This window comes from Camelina sativa, chromosome 6, assembly GCF_000633955.1.
Source record: "Camelina sativa cultivar DH55 chromosome 6, Cs, whole genome shotgun sequence".
Lineage (NCBI taxonomy): Eukaryota > Viridiplantae > Streptophyta > Magnoliopsida > Brassicales > Brassicaceae > Camelina > Camelina sativa.
Window position 1 is genome coordinate 13,432,409 of NC_025690.1, and position 25,356 is coordinate 13,457,764.

The 25,356-nt window shown below is 33.6% G+C and overlaps 5 protein-coding genes across 6 annotated transcripts; 3 read left to right on the forward strand and 2 right to left on the reverse strand.

The window, feature by feature from the left end:
• On the forward strand, positions 3,228-5,999 carry LOC104791194 (branched-chain-amino-acid aminotransferase 3, chloroplastic). Of its 2 annotated transcripts, none has more exons than XM_010517025.2 (10): positions 3,228-3,451; positions 3,564-3,661; positions 3,759-3,939; positions 4,317-4,496; positions 4,605-4,736; positions 4,830-4,928; positions 5,002-5,118; positions 5,245-5,340; positions 5,450-5,562; positions 5,681-5,999. In XM_010517025.2, the coding sequence occupies exons 1-10, from the start codon at positions 3,314-3,316 to the stop codon at positions 5,796-5,798; spliced, it is 1,272 nt and encodes a 423-aa protein (XP_010515327.1). In that variant the 5' UTR covers positions 3,228-3,313; the 3' UTR covers positions 5,799-5,999. The 2 variants fall into 2 exon arrangements, with proteins under 2 accessions (XP_010515327.1, XP_010515328.1); XM_010517026.2 differs by having other exon boundaries at positions 3,762-3,939.
• On the forward strand, positions 9,068-10,435 carry LOC104791195 (transcription factor RAX3). The gene is made up of 3 exons (XM_010517027.1): positions 9,068-9,341; positions 9,462-9,591; positions 9,718-10,435. Exons 1-3 carry the CDS (start codon positions 9,206-9,208, stop codon positions 10,397-10,399), a joined length of 948 nt encoding a protein of 315 aa, XP_010515329.1. The 5' UTR covers positions 9,068-9,205; the 3' UTR covers positions 10,400-10,435.
• Positions 15,529-17,538, reverse strand: LOC104791197 (1-aminocyclopropane-1-carboxylate synthase 9-like). Its single transcript, XM_010517028.1, has 4 exons — positions 17,202-17,538; positions 16,979-17,110; positions 16,729-16,889; positions 15,529-16,636 (listed from the first exon to the last, which is right to left on the reverse strand). Exons 1-4 carry the CDS (start codon positions 17,346-17,348, stop codon positions 15,664-15,666), a joined length of 1,413 nt encoding a protein of 470 aa, XP_010515330.1. The 5' UTR covers positions 17,349-17,538; the 3' UTR covers positions 15,529-15,663.
• LOC104791199 (pentatricopeptide repeat-containing protein At3g49710-like) lies at positions 19,960-22,865 on the forward strand. The gene is made up of 2 exons (XM_019246760.1): positions 19,960-20,236; positions 20,797-22,865. Exons 1-2 carry the CDS (start codon positions 20,119-20,121, stop codon positions 22,842-22,844), a joined length of 2,166 nt encoding a protein of 721 aa, XP_019102305.1. The 5' UTR covers positions 19,960-20,118; the 3' UTR covers positions 22,845-22,865.
• On the reverse strand, positions 22,849-25,083 carry LOC104791198 (uncharacterized protein At3g49720). The gene is made up of 7 exons (XM_010517029.2): positions 24,920-25,083; positions 24,341-24,501; positions 24,172-24,211; positions 24,041-24,079; positions 23,507-23,881; positions 23,362-23,417; positions 22,849-23,182 (listed from the first exon to the last, which is right to left on the reverse strand). Exons 2-7 carry the CDS (start codon positions 24,461-24,463, stop codon positions 23,030-23,032), a joined length of 786 nt encoding a protein of 261 aa, XP_010515331.1. The 5' UTR covers positions 24,464-24,501; positions 24,920-25,083; the 3' UTR covers positions 22,849-23,029.

The following is a 25,356-nucleotide window of genomic DNA, read 5'->3' on the forward strand; positions in this document are numbered from 1 at the left end:
CCCCCCCCCCCCCCCCCCCAACTCTCTTCCCTTGTCTTGAAGCAAAAATCTAATTTTAGAAGAAGCATTTATGACAACTCTCTCTCATTAATTATAAGCCATATATTCAACTTTTGATTTTGACCCATCAAAAACCATATCCTTAGGTGTTGTTGCTTTCCTTGATATCTTGTAATTTCTTAGATAACCATGACTGTAATTTAGAGACCAAAGAAAACAATAAGAATATTAGTTAATGATATTTTGGGTGTATTATAAGCTTCTACCACAGTCATTTACTTTACTTGAGTTTTCGGGCCGAGGTCCATCACAACTCAATTACTTAAATGAATGCTAGATACATATGCGGCGAAGAATAAGAAGGGGAAGAAAAAGAACAACAAGAAGAGCTATATACTCTGATGATGTTTCTGAAACTAGAATATTTGTAGTTTTGTGTTTGATTTGGAACGTTTGTTTTCTTTCTTCAGTCTTCATTGGTTTTACCAAGACATTGTTATGTCACACCATTTGGTAAGAGAATCCAAATGGTGTTATTATACAGATTCGTTCCGCTTCAGAAATCAAGGAAAGTTCAACATACCAAAGAAACAAAACAAGAGCAATAATCCAAAAAGAGTATTAAACAAATAGACTAACAACACATCTCTGGACTCTGAATATAAGAAGAAACATACACTAGTTCATATAATCTAACCAGACTACTAGAGTACATTTATCTTCCACCCTTTCTTTGTGTTGGGTTTTAGCCTTTAGGCTCGTTCCAGATTGGTTTGGGTTAGGCCCATTATATATCTTCAAGACGGGATTGACAAAAACGCATGAAGCACGTGTTATTTTTGAACGTATCTAAGTCGTTGGTGAAAATGGTGAGCAAATCAATCATTTTAGTTTTATTGTATAACTAGAATTTGTACGGGCGCAAGCACCGGAATTTAATTGAAAACTTTTTTTATTGATATAAATTTTTGAGCTCGAATATAATCATTCAAAGTTTTAAGGGTAAATCTCTATACATATATGTCATGTGGTAATATGAGAAAAAATAAACCACATTAATGACTATCTTTTATCATTAATAGAGTTTATTTCTTATTCATATTTCATTAAAACATTTTTAAAGGTTTTGATGTTGATCGACTGTTCATCTAATTGTATAAATTATTTATGATAGATGTTGATACTAACATAACATTATTCCTTATAAATTTGAATATACCGAATTTCATGAATATTGTTTAGTGTAAAGGTAAAATATAATATCATATCATTATAACATCTTTACCAAGCTCGCTTTACCCATCTAAGTCATTGCAACATACCATAAACGACCAATTCATGAATGTACTTATCTTATCTCATTTTCCATGATTATATGACCAAACTGTTAAACCCGACTTGGAATCTAATAATCTATTTAATTATGTATGTCATTTATTTTTCTACAAACTCATTCGTTTCACACAATTAATGAGATGTCAGAGATTTTAGTTGTGTATTATTATCTTTTCAAGTTTTACTAATTTATTTTTAAACACTTTTAACTATAATTTTTTCGTCATTATTGATGATGCACTCCTTTTGACATCTATTTTTTCCATATTCTATTGGCTCACATATAACACATATTAGACTGTAAAATAATTTTTAAGATATATTATAACTATTTTCTCTTTAATTACTATCTTTCAATACTTAAATTTGGATTAGAAGCATTTGATTCAATTTATGAATATCAAATTTGTTTTCCTTTTGGATAAAATAATATTTCACTTTTAATTTAATTTTCCTGTTTAAATTTTATAAATACGATAACAGAAATTCTTTTTATTCTACCATAATTTTAAATTTTACTTCCATTCTAAAACTCAATAATACACAATTACATTTTTTAAAAAAAATATTCTATCATAAATTTAAATTTTATTTCTATTCTAAAACTCAATAATACGTAATTACATATTTTTTTTATTCTACAATAAATTTAAAATTTACTTCTATTCTAAAACTCAATAATACATTTGAAATTTTAAATTATGATCAGTTCAATTGACATTTTTAATTATATTATTACCACTAATAAAAAAAATCTATTATTGTTTTGTTATTTTAATATTTTATTTATTTTACATAATTGTTTTTTATTTAAACTTTCTATTAATTATAATTAACATAAATATGCACTAAATGAATATTTTAAATTTATTTTAAAGTACAAAATTGAATCCATAGAATTTTAAAAATAGTGATGGGCCTAGCTACTTTGAATGAAATAATGTTGGCCCTACATACTTAGGATGAAATTTAGTTGATTAGTTTGTCATTTGAATAATTGTTTAAAGAGTTTATTAGAATCTGTAAGGTCCACAAAATTAAAGAAAAAGTTGCTGATGTGGCAGCATAAGGAATGAGAAAAGGATTTATATATATAGATTTTACCAAAACCTATTCGGTCTTACATTAATTTTGAGCCTTAATTTTTGTTTTTTTGCTATTGTAAATCACTCATATTCTTCTTTTTTTTTTCTTTTTTTTTTGTCAAAGACTCTCACTTTTCTTTGTTAATATTTGTACAATTTCTGATTTCTATTTTATAATTCATGTCTTTCCTAGTGGGAGTATAACGAAAAAAACCCACACAAAAAAAAACTATAATTTTCTCTTCGTCAACTACAAAAAAAAACTATCCTAATAAATCAATATCTTACGGACTTACACGATCAAACTTTTTTCCTTGTAAATATTTGGACTACAATTGTTTTCTATGTTTGTATTACACCAATATTCTTCCTAAATTCCAGTATAATTCCAGCCGATTATTAGACTACTACTACATAGTAAATAATACTAGTAAGGTTTATTGAATCACTAATAAAGATACATTTTTATTAAAATTAGATCAATGGAATATGTGTATGGATTCTAATTTATTTGAACACCAAAATTATATATTTTTTTTGGTTTAAAAATAATCAAATCCAATGTCAGTATATTATTTATGCATCATTTAGAATAAACTATTGGAATAATAATTTTAATATGATGATTGAATAACACCCTCTAATTTTTATTGTACTTAATTTTTTTTTTTTGTTTCTCTTATAAAAGTGATTACAACAAATAAAACTGAAATAAGGTGTTGTTAGGGTAAAAGAAGCAAAAAAACCAAACGCACCACAGAGAGAGAGAGAGCCTCCTCCTCCGTCCCCCCCCCCCCNGAGAGCCTCCTCCTCCGTCTCCCCGCCACATTGTCGTCTTTATCAAAGAAGAAGAAACACATAAACAAACACTTGCAAAAAAATTTCAGAAAGCAATGGAGAGAGCAGTAATCTCCCCAAGTCTTAATCAAAATTACCTACTTTGTCCTTCACGCGCCTTCTCCACGCGTCTCCACTCTTTCTCCTCCTCTACTCGGAACTTATCGCCGCCGTCATCTTCTTCCTCCATCAAGGTCAACTCTTTTCCCCCTCTCTGTCTCTCTTGCTGCTGTTTTATCGATTCCTCAAAATGTTACCATCTTCATTTTTGATCTAAACCCATTTCTCCGATGATTGTATCCACAGCTTCAGCATTCTTCGTCTTCTTCCTCTGTTTTGTCAAGTGTCATCAATGGTGGTGCCTCCTTTACCCGATGCAACGCTGTGCTCTCCAATTCTTCCAGGTTTGTTTGGAAATCAGAATCAACATCTCTTTGGGTTTATTTGTCCAAATTCATCCAGGTCCACTTATCTATGTTCTTGTTATTATTTCTGAATTAGTAGTACGGAGGTGTCTGAATTAGCCGATATAGATTGGGATAACATTGGATTTGGGCTTAAGCCGACTGATTACATGTATGTGATGAAATGCAACATCGATGGAGAGTTCTCAAAAGGTGAATTGCAACGTTTTGGGAACATTGAAGTCAGCCCTTCTGCTGGTGTACTCAACTATGGACAGGTTTCTTTCTTTTATAGTTTTCTTCAAAGTCATCTCCTTTTACTGTTTAACGATTTTGCTCAAACTAAGCTTAATTTGTGGGGTTTAAGGTTAAGGAATTCAAAATATGTGAGAAATTTTGTCGATTTTGTTTCATACTTGTCCTGTCCTTTACTGTAACACAATCTGTCAACGAGTCTAGTCTCTTAGTTGTTATGTTAGTTGCATATAATGAGGATTTCTGTTATCTACCGAATCTATCTTTATCTATTGCACGGAAAAATTCTTCTTTTATCTGCAATTGATGATGAGAGATGCCAAGAGTGTTTGTGTGTTGATTGGAATTTAGGATTACATGAGTCTTCTTTGTTCAAGTTCTTCTTTTTGCTTGTTTGTAGGGATTGTTTGAAGGGCTAAAAGCTTACAGAAAGGAAGATGGTAATAATATCCTCCTCTTTCGTCCTGAGGAGAATGCAAACCGTATGAGAAATGGTGCTGAGAGGATGTGTATGCCTGCTCCATCCATTGAGCAGTTTGTCGAAGCTGTGAAAGAAACTGTATTAGCTAACAAACGTTGGGTAATGAATCACACAGTTTTTTCTTTTGTCCCAATAATTGGAAGAAATTATCAATATATTTGTTTGATGTTTTGACTGTAACATGTGTGTGTGATGTCTTGTTTTTAGGTTCCACCTCCAGGTAAAGGTTCCTTATATGTGAGACCATTGCTTATGGGGACAGGAGCTGTTCTTGGTCTTGCACCTGCACCAGAATATACTTTCATTATCTACGTTTCGCCTGTCGGGAACTACTTCAAGGTCTTTCGATCAATTCCAAATATCTAAGATAAGGTTTGTTGTATGTTTCTCCTTTTCTCTAAATGATGATACGGATTTATATTATGATGTCAGGAAGGTGTGGCACCGATCAATTTGATTGTGGAAAATGATTTTCACCGTGCAACTCCTGGTGGTACCGGAGGTGTTAAAACCATCGGCAATTATGCTGCAGTAAGTAAAAGCTGATTTTTTGAATATATTGATTACCAGGTTTTGTAACTAACACATACAACTCATAATTTAGGTACTGAAGGCACAGTCGATTGCGAAAGCTAAAGGATATTCTGATGTTTTGTATCTTGATTGCGTTTACAAAAGATTTCTTGAAGAGGTCTCGTCTTGCAATATATTCATCGTAAAGGTAAGGAAAAAAAACGAATCTTTCGGAATCTGATGATGCCTTGTAAAGTCTATAAGATGTCTATCCCTTTAGCAGTCTAAATTTCTGTAGGAGATGAGATTATTTACCAACATTTTTCTTTTTCAGGATAATGTGATTGCTACTCCTGAAATAAAAGGAACCATTTTACCGGGGATTACAAGAAAAAGTATAATCGACGTGGCTCGAACGCAAGGGTTTCAGGTAATCTCTCTCCCTTTCTTCAGATTCTCAACAATACTCGCATCTTTAAAGTGGATCATAGCACTACACTACTGGCTTGTGATCACGGTGCATGTTTATTTGGTATCAGGTGGAGGAACGGAATGTGACAGTGGATGAATTATTAGAAGCAGACGAGGTTTTCTGCACAGGGACTGCTGTGGTTGTCTCTCCAGTTGGAAGTGTTACCTACAAAGGCAAAAGGTAAAACCTTTATTTCTTTGTATCTCCCATTAATCAAAAGCTAAACTTAAAAAGGTGTAAAGCTTTCGCCTTTTTTTTTTGTATGTCGTAAGAGCTTTTTTTTTTTTCTGAAACGCAGAGTGTCTTACGGAGAAGGTACCTTTGGAACTGTGTCGAAGCAACTCTACACCGTCCTGACAAGCTTGCAGATGGGTCTGATTGAAGACAACATGAATTGGACTGTGAATCTGAGTTAAGCCAGGCAAAATGCAATTATCAGTTCGGCTTCTTGGTTTTGCTTTTCCTTTCCTATATGGTCTGTGATTCTGATTCGTGAAAACTATAAGTTGGGATTGTTTAGAATCTGGTTTATCTAATACTTCAGATCTTACAACTTAGATGGTTCAATATCTGTAGATGTTGTTACCTCTCATTACCAATAATCTTATATTTACATATTTGTTTTTGATTACATGTTTACATATTTGTTTCTGATTACATGTTAACATCCAATGGTTTTCCTCAGGTCTACAGCACTATTTCTGAGACATAATTGATATCTAACATCAGATTTAAACCAGAACTTATTAGTAAGCAAAAAGTAAAGGAAATAATAACAAGCCATAATCATAAAGTCTCTAATAAGGAGCGTGGACTTGGACTTGGTATGACCTGAAAAGATGTCATGATTATCTCATGATTACGAGATGATAACATGTCTTATCTACTAGACAGACTAATATAAAAAGTAGTGAGTATGACTTGAATTACTGAAGTCTTATACTGTAGTTAGAAGAAAAGGAAAAGAGATGGTGTGTTTTTTTCATGGGAACATTTTTTTTTGTTTTTTAAAACCATTAGAGTACTTCCAAAAGACTTTTATTGGTCCTTAATAAAATTATAAAAGTAGCCAAAAAGACCAAATTATTGCAGATTGTTTTTAGAAAATATGCCTACTCAATATATTCAAACCTCTTCACGTAGCCTTTTTTTTTTTCTCTGTTGGGTTAATATTCGTATTAATAAAAATAAAAAGCTATAATCATCGTATCGTTCTAAGATTATTAATATTCATTTTTTTTTTGTCAACAACATGCATATATGCTGTTTAAACTTAACTAGTAATCTAATTATATCATTATTACAAATCAATAGGCTATAAGGTAGATGTCTTTATTATTTTTATTTTTTTACTACAAAACTTCATATATTATTAATCAAATTCGAAAAAGTTGGTCCAGGAGCCGACTGTTTGCACCCCCACAACCTCATAGAGTTTGCTACAGGAAACATTTATTTTTTCTTGAAGCTTTTACTTTCTAGACCTGGCTTTCAACTTAGTTATGTTTGATTCAGTTTTTTACAAGGTTGTGTTGTATGAAAATAGAGTACCCTGATTTTACCGTGTACTAGCCTGAATTTGTTGAGGTTGTCCCTTGAAAGGTAAAGCTCAATAAAGAATTGTTCAACCTCCGATGGCGTCTTGCTATAAAAGTATGATATAAGGATGTTGATAGTGTAGTGAGTCACAAAAGAAGAATCCAACAAAGCAACATCTCAGTCAACCTGAAAAAGAGTCAGGTGACTTTTCAATTCAACAACAAAGCAAACAGAAACACAAACATATGCAATGCAAGTGAGGCTTTTGTAGATTACCAAGCATTAGAGAGTATGTAGAACCAACACATGCAATCCGAACTGAGCCTTATAAAACGTGTCTGTCAACGCCAGGCTCGAATCAAATAATTATTGGGCGCCCTGTGCTATATTGAAGGTTTAAAAAATTATAGACTTAAATATTTAATAAGTTAAAAATAGACTATATCTTACAATTATCTAAAATTTTAAGACTCTAAAATGCAAAGAAAAAAAGATTAAAAAAAAAAACAGGACCAGTGTACTGGCACACCCAACACACCCTTAGAACCGGTCCTGGTCAAGCAGCAAGTATCTCATGTTCTATTTGTGAAAAGTAAGACCTGAAGAATTGCTCGGAGAAGGCAGAATCCTGATAAAAGCAGAGTTCTTATGATTTTTGTGTGTTTTATATATTATATGAAAATTGGAAAAAGAGATGGCCTACGAAACGAGACCAATTCCTACCAATGGGTAATGGTTTGAAATCTTCACAATATTTCCCTTAACTTTATAAAGTTCAAAACTTTATTTACTTTTTCAGTGATAAACTTTATAGTTCTATATAAAAATGACATATAAAGTGGAAAAAAATTTCAATAAACCACTTATGACTTTATTTTTCGAAAGTGTTTTTTTGACTTTTAAAACTTTTATGTCCAATCTCAAACGTAAGTCAACCTATTTCGTTCCTCTAGAAGAGCCGGTCATTAAGTTTAACTAAGAAAGGCAGTAAATTAGTCAATTAATATTTACAAAATACTAATTGAATTCCATGTTTAGAATTTTGAGTTCACTCTATTGCAAAATCACTCACAAAAATCCAATGGAAAGAGATTGTTTTTGAGTTTGACGAAGAATTTCTATGTGATGCACAAGTAATATATGCTAGTAAAACAATAAACTTCATATGTTTGCAAACCTTAGAATAATCATGAAAATTAGAGAAAAGAAAATGTTACAAATCAAACATCACTCCCCCCAAATTTTTTTTTGTAAGTACATCATTAATCCAACCAACCAAATGTGCATGTTGTATATTGCACAGTTAGACATTAATATTTCCAACCTCGGATGTTTTCTAATTTCATAATTAGAACTTAAATTTTTTCATAATGTATACCACACCGGTGTATCAGCCTCCTGAATGCTTTTGACTACTTTTTATAGAGGAAAATTATTAAATTTCTGTAAATTATATTTGGATATATCCAAGAATAACCATATATCATTTTTTTCATTATGGAGTTCTACGTGGAAATGTTCGTCGTGATTGTTAAAATCATTAATTCATATATTTCAGTTAAACAGTCTAATTTGATAAGTACTCTATAATCTATAAACAGTAACTGTATTCTTTATTAGTTTACCTGATCCGGGGTAGAATTTCTTCGGTTTGGCAATTTTGTTGACCTACCATAACGAATTTTGTTGATCTAGCCAATTTTGGTACCCATCGTTTCATTTTCAACCGCAAAGACGTAGTTAAAAGACCCTCATAATGTATATATTTACTTTATCATAAGTAACTTTAGTGTAAAGACTAAAGTGCTGTCAAAACCATGTATGTGTTTTTCATGATTTGAAAGACAAAACAATTGAATTTGAACGTATCGATATATTTAGGAAGAAATTAAGAGAAATTTCTTTGACGACTTGCGTGTGCAATAGTCTTCCTTATCTTTTCTGCCATTTCTCACTATTGTATAAGTATTTAATTTTGTTGGGTTACAATAATAACATTAAAAATTCCCAAAAGTTACTTTCTGATTTTTGGTTTTTAATTTAATTTTATTAAAACTTCCCTACTTTTTGACATATTTTCTTACAAAGACTTTTTGACATCTCCTCCAGCTATTATATAGCCTCCTTTTTTTCTTTTCTGCATTCACATAATATTTCCCCTATATAGCTTACACACCATCATACCCACCAACATATATAATCTTTGTCATAGAGAGGGATAAACAAAGGCAGATATCAAGAACAATACCAAGATCAAGAACAAGACTTCACTAGGAGAAGGAGAATGGGAAGAGCACCATGCTGTGACAAAGCGAACGTGAAGAAAGGGCCTTGGTCTCCTGAGGAAGATGCAAAGCTCAAATCCTACATTGAAAAGAATGGCACAGGAGGCAATTGGATCGCTTTGCCTCACAAGATTGGTATAGTATCTTTGATGATTCTGATCTCTCTGATCTATCTCTCTTTAGTAAAGAATAATTGATAATTAAATTAAAGAGGCTTTTTGTTTATACAATTATTTCTTGGTTGGTTTAATTAAGGGTTGAAGAGATGTGGGAAGAGTTGCAGGCTGAGGTGGCTTAACTATCTTAGACCAAACATCAAGCATGGTGGCTTCTCTGAGGAAGAAGAAAACATCATTTGTAGCCTTTATCTTACCATTGGTAGCAGGTACTATTCATATACGTTATTCATGAATATATCGTCAAAATATCTTGAGGAAACTCTTTTTTTTTTTTTTTGGGTGAAAATCTTGAGAAAACTCTTAATTAAGTAGTTATGTGATGATGTTTAAAGGTGGTCTATAATCGCTGCTCAATTGCCGGGACGAACAGATAACGATATAAAAAACTATTGGAACACAAGGCTTAAGAAGAAACTTATCAGCAAACAACGCAAGGAGCTTCAAGAAGCTTGTATCGAGCAGCAAGAGATGATGGTTATGATGAAGAGACAACAACAACAACAACAACTACAAAATCAAACTTCTTTCATGATGAGACAAGATCAAACAATGTTCACATGGCCACTACATCATCAGAATGTTCAAGTACCAACTCTTGTCATGAATCAAACCAACTCGCTCTGCGACCAAGAAGATATTAAGCCAGCGACAGCGATCATGGTCAAGATCGAAGATCAAGAACTGGAGAGGGCAAACCCTCATCATCATCATCATCATCAAGATTCGATGACAAACGCTTTTGATCACCTCTCCTTCTCTCAACTCTTGTTAGATCCTAATCATAACCACTTAGGATCAGGAGAGGGTTTCCCCATGAACTCGATCTTGAGCGCCAACTCAAACTCTCAATTGCTCAACACAAGTATTGATGATCATCAATGGTTCGGAAATTTCCAAGCCGAAACCATCGACTTGTTCTCAGGAGCCGCCACAAGTACTTCGGCAGATCAAAGCACCATTAGTTGGGAGGACATTAGCTCTCTTGTTTATTCCGATTCGAAGCAATTTTGTTAATTAACTATTCTCAACATGAACCGTACGTCATTATTATTAATTGGGGTAATAGGGTACGTGTATATATGGAATAACGATCTATTTAAATTTTTTTTTATTGATATGTCTATGTAGAACTCCTACACGAGAGATCCTAACGAAGTAATCACATTCACATAGTTAACAAAATTTTGTGATAGTTATTTTTTAAAAAGTATGAACGTTGTAATGTGCATGTTATATGGGATCATCACGTGTTACGTTTCCAACTTTCCATCTATATATATAATGATAATACATATTGGGCAAAGTGTATATATATATATATATACATTTTTTAAAATAATAATGTTGCTTTTGGGTTCTTGGCACGTATATATATGGTCGGATCGATCCATATGTATGTGGTTGGATTCATTGATTGTATGTTGATCATCCTACTTTTTCGAATAATTGTTGTTTAATTAGGATCCCCTCGGATTCGTTAGGGTTATTACCTGGACTGGATGTCGGATTGTGCAAAGCATTTAGCTGGAAACCATATTGATGTTAATAACAATTAAAAGTTAATATATATATATATATATATATATATGGATTTTATAAGGATAAGAATACCTAACCATTTGACAAAAAAGAAAAGTTTTGATTACCAAATAAATGAATGTGTGCAACTCGGAACTTCTCAAAGACATGACCTCTCTCTCTCTTCCTAGCAAGTCACTAGTCTGTTTCTTGTTTCCTCACAAAATCAAATGATGATGTCATACGAAAATTCTGTTTTCCCTTACGAGTTTGGCACATACGTTGCCTATTCGAAAATCAAAGTCCTAAAGTGACACTGTCGCTTGAAAATATATTGTACTAAAACTTGTATTTTTCCAGTGCAATTTTCGGTAAACAACAATTGATATTATGTAGAAAAAAAACATGGCTTAATTTAAGAGACATAACAAATTTCTTTCAACCATGCACAAGTTTATTTTTCCCGTTTATTAATTAAAATCATCCAAAACTTGTGTTTATATGTAGAAGTTAACAGTGTAAATTAACACATATACGTAGAGAATAATTAAAAAGATAGATATATCTTTTGTTGATCTCAAACAATCCGTTCAGTCCTAGAAGCTAGGAGTAGACTAGAGACTTCACGGTTCAACACAAAAGAAAATATTATGTTTGATCTTCGTATATTCCCTTGTATAGGACAAATGGGATGATATAGAAATGACGTTTTCAAAGATTATTACAAAAAAAAAAAAAACAGATCAATTATATATAAGAAAGAGAGTATTACGATACTAGTCTCTGAAAGACAAGTCATTTGGATGTTCCAAACATTCTCTTCAAACAGCAAAATGACAAACATAATTATGCAATTATTCTCCTTTAATTTAATACGTATAATTTGTATAAACCCATGCACCCATGAACTCCCTAAATAGTAAATATCATATCGTTTTAGTGTTGCATTACATACTGCCAAATAATGAAATTGTCGATACATTCAAATATAAAAAAATTTATTAGTATATGCTTTATATTTGTATATGAATGTAGTTGAAATTTGTTATCAAAAATTTTAAAATATGTACTTCCAGTGGAGTCCTAATTTTTAGACGCGTGGAAAAGTTCATATCCTAATGTATGTAATTATATATTGTTAATCGTGATTTAGGAAAAAAGGGACCTAGTGATGAAAATCATGCACGTAAGCCATTTGCATTAGTTCAGTGGACTGCAGAACGTGTCATAGGCATGGAAATATTACACAATACACACACAAACACACACACACACACACACACACACACACACACTTTATATATATATTATATGTGTGTGTATGTATTCTTTGAATCATTTTTCATTTACCTACCATAAAGACTAAATTATTTTCAAAGAAAGGTCATCATAGAAAGAAAGTTAACCGTAATACAAATTTGAACATTTTCCAGAGCTAGCAACGTAAAATGCATTAAAATGTACGTATATCATGTGTATATTAACAAAATTTAAAATACAAGTAATCTTTCCAAATAACGAAAACATATATATTAAAGAAGAGATCGAGATCTTTCTTTATCTTCTTCACTTTGGTTACTGTTTTTTTTTTCAAGCTGGTTGTTTTCTCTTTGTTGGACATTTGAAGTTGGAAAAAAAAAAGAGAGGAGAGAAAATTTTAATAATTTTTAATCCTACATCGGCTCCTAGGTTTTTTAATAATAATTTGAAAGAAAAAAAAATGACAGCCAAAAGACAACAGTTTTTAATAACTTTAATAGTCGAAATAAAAAATGAAAGTGTATTATACACACCAAAAAAAAACTAACAAAAATATACACCTTATATATTTCAGTTCTATAATTTATAACCTTATTATTTATTCATTTTATTCATAAGATCCAAAAATTCCACTTTGACAAAAACAAATCCAAAAGTTCCAACATTGCCGAATCTTTATATAATATATCGTTATCTCCGTATTGGGTCAAGCTATAAAGCAAAGAAAAAAAAGAAGGAAAAGAGAATAATAACGGAGAAGAAGAAATCAAGAAACAAAAATTCAAGAATATAGGAACGAAAACTATATTAGTATAAAACTAAGTGGATTAGATAAAATAACCCTTAAGTAATAGATTACTAATATATACAATCTGTCAAAAAACCCTCGACGTATATATGTAAACAAAGCCATATAAAACCTTGATTGGCTCGGCGACATATAGCTGGGCGACAAATAAAAAACGAAATTTATTTGCTTGCACTGCTTAAATATATACAATTAAAGGACTTTCTCAAATAAAAATAATCAAAAGGATTTTCTTACAACATAATTAATTTTGATTTAATAATCCACCCGATGTCGACACTCACTAGCACGTTAATTAATTCTATTTTCCAAAGTTTTTTGTTTAGAAAAATGTCCTTTTCTTAAAAAGAAGGAAATATCTGGACGTCAAAAAGAGAAAAAATAAATCTGTTTCTTTTTAGAGAAAAATATCGGAATACTTTACTGTGGGAACGGAATTTTATGTTAGTTAAAACTTAAAAGAAGATTGTGTAAATGAAATAATCGAGATGTTTTAGTGTTTGACGATTTCTTACCATCTGCTCAGCTTATGGCAGCAAACAGATATAATCCAGTTTACATGGTAATCATATTTTATGGAAAACTTCTTCGTTATGAAATTATAGAGCAAACCATGTATGTGTCGTAACTTGTATACTACTTACTTGGTTCCATGGAAACCTCACAATTGCTTCACCCCTCTCTATATTATTGACCATGCATGTTTTTCATAACCTTAGCATTAGAGCTCTAAGCTTTGGTTTTGTTTTCTGGGTTCATTTTGTAAGGCCTCCAAAAAAATTTCTCTTTACACCCACTAGTTTTGGTCGCAATATATGCATCCGTCTTTAAAAAAAATCGAAAGCTGATTACTAATACAAGGCTTTGTGGCCCAATTTTATTTGTTTATGGTTCATGCATTCATTAAGAAGACTTTTGAATTCTATTGGAAGTTATTTATATATATATTTTTCTATTGTACTTTCATATGTCATATTGTCATGGGGTGGCATGTGCAAGTTGTGGCCTAGGCTCGTGAAACCCACCTGACTGCATTCTTCATTCAAACTTAACATGTTAATGTGTGTTTTTTTTTTTAAATAACTTTACATTAACTAAAGCTTAAAATGTATAATTAAGAATTTGTTTTATTTTGAACAAATGTCAAACAATGACAAGGGATCATTCCCCAACTAAAATATGTGAATCTACGATTTCGATCTAGCGTTATAAAACCAACCGACCAGATTGCTTGTTCTTATAGATATCTGTGATCTGAATCATATCGAGACCACATCACAAATCTCGAAATTTAGTATTTTCTTTAGTAAGACCATATATCCGGTCGATAATAAAGAGGACAAGTTCTGAATGGGTCGTATGCAATCAATAACATCATTGATTAGAAATTCTCAGATCATAAGAATATCAACCAAAATTCTCAAAATCAATATTACGTGTCTATATTATCTCTGTAATTGGAAAATACCTTATGTTATACAAACCAACGACCATTATAATGATCCTCACATGTAAGGATCATTATATGTCTTTTACGGCCGATTTCTCCGGTTTTGATACAAAAGGGAACAAATACAAAATCGTCATACTGGATATCTTGTTAGATTTTATTTCTGTTATTTTTTTTTATTAAGAAAAAAGTTGATGAACGATATTTTATTAAATCTACGTAGTATGAATTCGATTATTTCGTTCGTAGTAGTACCAACAAAAAGGTTACAAAGCACATGTCGGTTTTGGAATAATTTAGTTTGAGAATATCATCATGTCTACGAAAAGAACATCATAATCTTTGACCGGTATATGATAAATCGATAAATGATCGACTATACTTTAAATAAAGAGTTACTTGATTCATAATATATCTTTGGCTTTAGATTGATAAAGTACTATTATTGCTGATAAGTGAAAAACGAGAAGTTGACACAAAAAGAAATTTTGAACAAATCGAAATGAACTTTCATGTGTTTGTTTGTTTAAAAAAATTTAGAAGCCAGATTTAGGAGTACTGTATATGTTACTCCGAACTGTTTTCCTATATATTTTGTTCCATTTAGGACTGAGTCTTTGACTATGTATTCTATATTTTGGTTTTCTCCTGCAATTAAACTAGTTTCTGTTGCTTAACGATCATTTGAGTCAAAGAAAGAACCTATTACACGTTACTTAAGAAAATTGCTGAACGTTGACTAGATTGAAATACAATACAAATTGTAAAATTAATGTGTTCTATATATATATATATATATACATGGTTGATATTTGTACACTGCAAGAGATATCAAAATTAATTTATGAACTATTACATGTAAACAATTATTTTAGAAAATGGACATATGTATTAACATTTTCATGGATATACACGTAGCTTTTATTGACATTACAGGAGATAGATATATAAATAGCCATTACAAATCGAAATTTGGATCAAGTGCACTTAATGATAGTACAACTTACATCCAAATAAAAAACTGGCTTACAAATTCTCAGCCAAACATATATAATATAAAGAAATGAATATAATATAGTGATAGTAAAAAAAAAATATTAAAAAGATATAGTGAATAATATTCAAGAAAATGTATATAATGTAATATACATTTTCCCAATATTAAAAAACGAATTATATATTTTTAAATGAGTTGGTATAGGAAGATTTGCTTTGTCTTAACTTGGGAAGATGAATTTAGTTTCATCGTTCATCAGGTACACGGTCGGTCCATGAAACCCGGAAAACCCAGTTAGAGACAGTCCTCTTCCTCAAACTCTTGATCCTTTCATGGCTGCTTTTTGAAATCATTCTTCTACTATCAGTTGACTCTACGTACTCTTTGAGCCTCTTCATCGCCAAATCGAGTGTATCTTCACTCATGTTGGCGAAACAAACCCTAAACCAACCTGGTTCAGTACAATGGCACGATGAACCGGGTGAAATATTTAGTTTGACTTCATATACAATCTTTTTCCAGAGCTCAAGCTCTGCTTCGAATGTGTTTGTGTCCAAGAGATGTCTCATGTCAACCCAACAGAACAAACCAGCGTTGCTTTTAAGACAAGTAACCCCTGCAGCTTCTAGACCGGAGACGAGTTGCTTCTGACGAATCTTGAGTCTTTTCTGGTTTTGGTCGAGGTATTTACTTGTGAACTTCTTGTCTGAAAGCAATGCAGAGAGAAGGTACTGAGTTTGAGACGACACGAGGCCGAAACTTGACATTTTTGTTGCAGCGGAAACAACCATTTCGTCGTTGGAGTAAATTGCTCCTACGCGAAAACCCGGTAAACCGAGATCTTTGGAAAGACTATAAACAACATGAACTCGTTTGGCGACTTCGCTGTTCTCAAGGTTCTTGTATTTTAAGACATCCATGACACTAACAAACTGTTCAAACCCAAAAACGGTACCTGAATAGATCTCGTCGCTAATGAGATGAATGTTTTTGGAAGAAATGAAGTCAACGAGAAGGTTAAGTTCTCTTCTGGTCAACATAGTGCCAAGAGGGTTAGACGGGTTGGTAACAAGAACTCCTTTGACCTTAAGATCAAGCTTTTGAGCTTGTTGATAAGCTTGTTGGAGAGCTGACTCCGTTATTTGGAACCCATTAGAGCTTGAGCAATGAATAGGTACGATCTCTGCTCCCGTTCTCCATTTCAAATCTCTATCGAATCTGTACGCATAAGCAAAACATCGTCAGCTCAGGTTTCTTGTGATACAAGTAAAGTAAATATAAAACCTATGAAATTAGGAGATAGTAATTACCCTGGGTAGTAAGGAGTCGGTAAAAGGAAAGCGTCTCCGGGTTCGGCGAGACAAAACATGAGAGTTTCGTTGGCAGATGTTGAACCAGCAGCTAGGACAATCTTCCTTGGATCAAATGTTACTCTATTACCCCTTATTTCCTCCATAAACTCTGCCAAAGCCTATAGAAAAAATAAAAACCTTATTAAGTTACTCGCGTCTTAAGTTACGTATTTTTTGAAATGTGAAGGAGAAAAGTTAAAATACTTACATTCTTAAATTCGGGTAGACCATGATAGTCTTGGAAGAGAGCAAGCTCTTTGAAAATGGATTGGCCGTCCTTCTTGAGCCCGGCTGCGTCCGGATTCTTAGCTAACCATGTCTCTATGAGATCAATACATAGCTGCATATAAAAAACATCATGCATATTAAGTACCAAAAAATACAATAAATATTTGTCGATGTTGGTAACACAAAAGACTCGAATTAGTTACCTGGTTTTCGGCAAGACCCATTTGAATAATCCCATCAGGGTTCTTGATTTCGTCGTAAGGGTTCTTCTCGTATTCTTCCCATCCCAAGAAGTAGGAAGAGTCTTGTCCATGAGCATTGCTTGTCACTTTTGTCGACAGTTGTTTCATTTTTTTGATAGAAGAAGGAAAACTAATAAAGAATGTTTGCTTTGATGAAAGATGATTAACGGTTTTGAGAGAGATATATGTTATATTAGGGTTTAGTTAGTTGGTGAAAAGTGAGATGTGGAATGTGGAATGTAGTTGCTTGAGGTATGTGGGAGGTATATATACATTTTTATTTTGTTCCTTTGAACAAGTTAGTTTAATTGTCTCGTCATGTGTGATAGACAACTTCCGTTTTTCACTTGACGTAACTAATAATATACTATCAGTTATCATTTATTGTTTTCATGAACTTTTAAAAATTCAAGATTTGGTACTAAAGAATATTCAACGTACTATTATTGAAAGTGTCAATTTGCTGTTTTAGTTCTATGACTAATTATATACTCTTTTATAGATTCTGCTAATCTTATACAAATCTAAACATATCTTTAAGTCTATGTCTATATAAAGTTAAATTCAATAATTTCATTTAAAACAAAAGTTTGTGTGAAATGGCCTAGCTATATTACATTAAACTGGACTAAACAATTTCTAAAATTTTGGAGGTAGATAGAAAAATATTGTTTAACCCTCACTGTTACTATTTTACACAGCCACATGAGATAAAATAACAACTATATATAATAATGATTGGTGAAGTATATAGAAAAGAGGAAGCGTTAAACTTAGTCAAATAAAAATAATTTGTCCATAAAACGCGTTTCCTGTCACCGCCCATACATGCATGACACTATGACAGTGAATTAGCGACCAAAACAATACAAAATCTATTTTTAGATCGAATGTCATGATGATGTGTTGGGTATTTCACCTTGTATTTCGGGAGTTATCTAAAATATATATCTGAAATGTTTATGATTGTTACTATGGTCGTATACTTAATTAGACTCATAAAGGCTTTAAATTTCACTCATCAAAAATATGTAAAAAATACACGAATTATGACACATTATTAAATATACAAATGGATAAAATTTGTAACTCAATTAATTGTTGGAAAAGGATATCAACAAGATCGAGTTTGGATATTTTGAGTATTGACTATACCTTGCCGAATAAAACGTAAACCATAGATATCATCAGAAAAGGAATTTGCTCCATACAATTATAGACTTATTAATCAAACTATACAACACTAACACAACAAGAAAATCAGATGAAAGATCTTGAATATCCTTTATTTGCATGATAGACAGAAACACAAAACAATTTAAAGAAGTTATTATATATAATGAGATCTCACCCATATCTACAACTACACACTCACAAATTCTTTTCTATAAAACAAAACAAAATTATAGTTGGAGAACAGTATCATCGTTTTGAGATATGTATCATCGTTTATAGAGACTCAAAGCTTTTTTTTTTTGAAACGAGAGAGTCAAAGCTATTTGATTCTTCATTCTACAAATCATGCTCAAATCTTTAGTCACCTTCACAAACTAACCCACATGAAATAAAAACTTTTCAATCTCTTGCCACACCAAGTTTGAAAATTTATACAACACCATCTAACTTGTTAAGTTTTGTCAATCTCACTTTAAAGTTTAAACCATACCAAATAGACTATCATTTTATCTAATTTTACAATTTAAACGATGTACCATTTCTGTGTGTCCAAATTAAGTTGCTAACCGTTATTTATATGTATTTCACTAAAAAATAAAATTATAATTATAAAACTAAATATTTTATTTTAATGAAAATTAACTAAAACAAAAAAAATAAAAAAATAAACAATCAATATACAAAATGATTGGTATCATTCCCGATAACATAGTAGCAGACCGGGGAAATCTACTTTAGTATTATGTTGTAAGACTTAAATCCCAAAATTCAAATATCTTTTCCCTTATATTAAATAATTTTAAACTCCTTTTCAGATTTAGATTCACACCCACACAGACTCATCAAATGGTACTAATAATTCATAACCATAATTTTTGTTGTCATCAAAATCTCTAAATAAGGTTGAAATATATATACATCCTTAATATTTCTATTTGGATTTAATTTATCAAATTTAAGATTTTGTACAAAATGTGTTAGCCATCCTTTTAATATGATGATCTAGACGAATAACATGTATCTCCTATCAATTAGCCTTGATAAAGTCATTATGCTTAAATGATCGAACAAGAAGAGATATTCTTTATTTGTCTAATTAGTTTTTGATTAGGTTTGCAGAATTTGAATCATTAGCGTTGTTGTTGATTTAACAAAGGCATAACATGATAAAACCAACTAATGAATTGCCTTTTCTTGTTGATTCAATGAACTTAAAAACACTGCAATAGATTATATGATTATGATCATAAATCTATTGTGGCCAATTCTGAAAACAGGTTGATGAGTTGAATAAATCCATCATTAATGACAGTGAAATATCCATTAGTGATGTTTTCAAAAAATAAAAAATTTTTGATTTTGATTGTTAATGATAAATCTTCCGCATGATAGTTAACTAAGATGATTTGAATTTTTTTTTTTTTTTTTTTTTNCCACGTAGAGACTAATTTTGTTGTCCAATTCAAAAAGCCATAGAAAAAATCTAAATTACCAACAACAACAAAAAAATCCAAATGAATGTGCAATATAATAATAACGAAAATTAAGAGAAGTAGAAGAGCCCATATAATATGGGCCTTAAAGAGAAGGCTAAGCCCAAATTAATAAACGAAAAATAAGAGACGAAACTAAACTACGAATTTTGTTCAGCTTGTCTTCCTCTGAAAAAAGAACCTACAAATGCGAGAAACAGAGTGATTAGATGAACCAGACGCCATGGAAGTTCAAATCTTTTCGAGACCTTCTACTAAAATCTGTAGCGGAGAGAGATCTCTTCACTGGGAAATCACTTCACGCGCTCTACGTGAAGTCCATCGTGGGTTCTTCCACTTACCTCTCAAACCACTTCGTGAATCTTTACTCCAAGTGTGGTTGTCTTTCCTACGCAAGAGCCGCGTTCGACTCCACGGAAGAACCCAATGTCTTCTCTTACAATGTAATCGTCAAAGCTTACGCGAAAGATTCCAAAATCCATATTGCACGTCAGTTGTTCGACGAAATTCCGAAACCGGACACTGTTTCTTACAATACCCTCATCTCGGGTTACGCTGATGCTAGAGAAACTGTTGCAGCGATGGTTCTGTTTATGAGAATGAGAGAATTGGGATTTGAGGTTGATGGGTTTACGTTATCAGGGTTGATAGCAGCTTGCTGTGGCCGTGTTGAATTGATAAAGCAGCTTCATTGTTTCGCTGTCTCCGGAGGGTTTGATTCATACTCGTCTGTGAATAATGCTTTCGTCACGTATTATAGTAAAGTCGGGCTTTTGAAAGAGGCGGTGTCGGTGTTCTACGGGATGGATGAATTANGAAATCTGTAGCGGAGAGAGACCTCTTCACTGGGAAATCACTTCACGCGCTCTACGTGAAGTCCATTGTAGCTTCTTCCACTTACCTCTCAAACCACTTCGTGAATCTTTACTCCAAGTGTGGTTGTCTTTCCTACGCACGAGCCGCGTTCGACTCCACGGAAGAACCCAATGTCTTCTCTTACAATGTAATCGTCAAAGCTTACGCGAAAGATTCGAAAATCCATATTGCACGTCAGTTGTTCGACGAAATTCCGAAACCGGACACTGTTTCTTACAATACCCTCATCTCGGGTTACGCTGATGCTAGAGAAACTGTTGCAGCGATGGTTCTGTTCATGAGAATGAGAGAATTGGGATTTGAGGTTGATGGGTTTACGTTATCAGGGTTGATAGCAGCTTGCTGTGGCCGTGTTGAATTGATAAAGCAGCTTCATTGTTTCGCTGTCTCCGGAGGGTTTGATTCATACTCGTCTGTGAATAACGCCTTTGTTACGTATTACAGTAAAGGCGGGATTTTGAAAGAGGCCGTGTCGGTGTTCTGTGGGATGGATGAATTAAGAGATGAAGTTTCGTGGAACTCGATGATTGTGGCTTACGGGCAGCACAAGGAAGGAGCAAAGGCCTTAGCTTTGTATAAAGAAATGATCTTTAAAGGGTTCAAGATCGATATGTTTACATTGGCTAGTGTTTTAAATGCTCTCACGAGCTTGGATTGTTTGATAGGTGGACGTCAGTTCCACGGTAAGCTGATCAAGGCTGGGTTTCACCATAATTCACACGTGGGAAGTGGTTTGATCGATTTCTACTCGAAATGTGGGGGTCGTGATGGTATGTCTGAATGCGAGAAGGTGTTTCATGAGATTCTATCGCCGGATTTGGTTCTCTGGAATACGATGATTTCTGGATATTCAATGAACGAGGAACTCTCTGAAGAAGCTGTGAAGAGTTTTAGACAGATGCAACGTATTGGACACAGACCTGATGATTGCAGTTTTGTCTGCGTCACCAGCGCTTGCTCAAATCTCTCCTCTCCTTCTCAGGGAAAGCAGATTCATGGCTTGGCTATCAAATCTCACATCCCTTCGAATAGAATCTCTGTGAACAACGCATTGATTTCATTGTATTACAAAAGTGGAAACCTGCACGATGCAAGGCGTGTATTTGATCGAATGATGGAACTTAATGCCGTGTCTTACAATTGTATGATTAAAGGTTATGCGCAGCACGGACATGGGACAGAAGCATTGCTTTTATACCAACAGATGCTGGACTCGGGTATTGCGCCTAACAATATAACCTTTGTAGCTGTTCTTTCTGCTTGTGCACACAGTGGTAAAGTCGAGGAGGGTCAGAAGTACTTCAACACTATGAAGGAGACATTCAAGATCGAACCAGAGGCTGAGCACTATTCTTGTATGATTGATCTTTTAGGCAGAGCAGGGAAGCTAGAAGAGGCTGAGAGATTCATTGATGCAATGCCGTATAAGCCAGGCTCTGTTGCTTGGGCTGCGTTGCTCGGTGCTTGTAGAAAACACAAAAACATGGCTCTTGCGAAGAGAGCAGCTAATGAGCTTATGGTGATGCAACCATTAGCTGCCACGCCGTATGTGATGCTAGCAAACATGTATGCAGATGCAGGGAAATGGGAAGAGATGGCCTCTGTGAGGAAATCAATGAGGGGAAAAAGGATAAGGAAGAAGCCGGGATGTAGTTGGATCGAAGTGAAGAAGAAGAAGCATGTGTTTGTGGCAGAAGATTGGTCTCATCCGATGATACGGGAGGTGAATGAGTATCTAGAGGAGATGATGAAGAAGATGAAGAAACTTGGATATGTGATGGATAAGAAATGGGCAATGGTGAAGGAGGATGATGCAGGCGAAGGAGAAGAAGGGATGCGGCTAGGACATCACAGCGAGAAGCTAGCTGTGGCTTTTGGGTTGATGTCGACAAGAGATGGAGAGGAATTAGTTGTGGTGAAGAACTTGAGGATATGCGGGGATTGTCACAATGCAATCAAGTTTATGTCTGCAGTTGCAGGTAGAGAGATCATTGTAAGAGATAACCTTAGGTTTCATTGCTTCAAAGATGGCAAGTGTTCATGTGGAGATTACTGGTGATAAATTGATAATAATTATGATTTAATTGAATAGGAAAATTTGTGTTGACGGATACAAACAATAAGTAGAAAAAAACTGACTTGTTACAAAATACAAGGAGAATATCGATTACGCTATTCTTTTTTGGGTGCGGCTCTACGTGTGAATATGCTTTAGTGTGGACCAGTAGGCTTGGTGGCTGCTGGTTAGTGTAATGGCTTGAGGTGGAAGACTTGGCAGGCTGGTTTGTATAATCCTTTGGAAACAGCCTGTTCAAACTTCTTGCTTGGTGCTTCGTTTTCTTCTAGGTTTGTCTGGACAAAAAAGCGGTTCCACCACGATGCGCTACGCATTTTAGCCTGCCAACAATAATAAGAGTGTTAGTACAGTATTAGTCTTGTACTTGTTAATGTTTGAATCATGACGAGATGCTAATGACTAACAGCATACTACGCTAACGTCCACTAAACAATAATAGGGAAGGATGGTTTCATCTATAATCATTGGGAGTCAGGAAAACAGGGTATAGTAAACTTACGGGTCGACCGAATTTAGACAATTCAGCAACTTTAGCTCTCTGCTGACCAGGGAGACCTAGAACAATTGAATTGTAAGAGTTAGAAACCAAAAAGATATACTTTGTTTGTTAAAACACCTTTTAATCAAGATTTATGTTAGTTTACCTGCAAAAAGAACAACACCATCTGAAGCTACCCTTGCGAGTTCAGGCACGGTCTTGTTCAGGTACTTGGGTGAGAGATAATCCAGAGCATCTGACACGATCACAAGAGAGAAAGATTTTGCCCGGTAAGGTAGAGGGAACTTGATATCAGCCACACGTACAAGACCTTTGCTCACAAAACTCTTGCAGTGAGAATCTGCATCCTCAATGTCATATGGTTCGACACCCCAGGCTTCAGTCTCTTCTTCTTTCAATAGACTAGAAACCACTGAGCATGTGTCAGGACCCACATGCAAGACTTTGCGCATGCCATCTCCATAAGCTTTCTTAAGAACAGGAATGGCTCTTTGGACTTCTGCTGTGCAAGAATAGTCACCTGCGAATTCATAAACAATTGCAACAAAATATGTCAAACCCAAGAGTCAAGCATTTGAACGGGTTAAATTGCAGATAAGATGGCTCAATGCCAATGCCAATGAAGATGAAGGCATTAACTTTTAAGCACATCTAGTGAAGAATGAGAAATAAGGAGTACCAGTGACTTTGCTGACTTCTTTGATACTTTTAAAGATACCTGTGATGGAGTAAAAATATGAATACGTTAATAGAGCTGTACATAATGCAAAAAAGACATAGTATATAATACTAAGATGATCATATACATACCTGGACCACTGTAAGCATAACCAATGAGAAGGCAAGCCCCCTAGAAAATGAAAACACACGAAACAACAATTTATAGTTAGAACCATATATAACACATTGATATCCCAGAAAGAAAAAAGAAAAACGAAAATCACTTAATGAAAACACAAATGAAGTACAAAAACCATACCACAAGGACAAGGCAAATAGATAAGAGTGGAGAAGATCGAGACTTTGAGTGCAAAGCTCCTGCAAAAGGGAAGCTTCCACCATCTCCTACACGCCTTGTTGAACCTACTTGCCGTCTCGCCATGACTAAAGATCCCAACAAGCTCAAGCTAATAAATAGATCTACAAAAAATAAAAATAAAAAAACAACAACAACAGTAAATTGGATCAATCATGAACTGAACATCCAGAGAACAACAAAGCACAAAAACGCTCTTTGCCATTTCACTGAAATGAAACAAATCGATGTTGAATCAACACAGCTAACTCACACTCACCACATGGAATAAGAATAAAGCAACCAAATTAATTTCTCCCACATACATAACCCATCAACGTAGAACACAGATCCATGGAAACAAATAAAACACATAAACCTGAAACCTATTCAGATCCCACCATGAATTTTAGCTACGTTTCGTTAACCCAATTAAGCAACATCTTACCCAATTCATAAATTTCAAAATCGAGATTACAGATAGATCCAGCTCGCAAAAAAAAGGGAAACCCAAATCGAGAAGAGGAAGAAATCAAAATCTACCTTTGGATCAATGGAAACGATGGAGGGGGGGAAGGGTTTGGATCTAAGATCTGAGATCCGAGAAAATGCGCACTTTTTTTTTTTGTAAGAGAGAGCTTCACCTCACTAGAATGAATTTACTAAAAGGGAGAGAAGAAGAAGCTTCGAAGTGTTAATTTTTATCACATCACTCCCCAATATCATCGCTATCTACTTATTTATATATATACTTGCGGGCCCACCTTTGTTAAAAGCGCGTATGGCTATGAGTCTATGACGCGCTGTTACGAGAACGACGGCGTATTAAAGCCATTAAATATAATAAAAAGAAGAACCAAACATCTTGCCGTTTTTATTACACATGCACAGTTTCGAAAAACCTACGTTGCATTTCTTTTTGTTCTGTGGCACACACACACACGCACACAAAAAAAAAAAAAAAAAAAAAAAAAATTGTT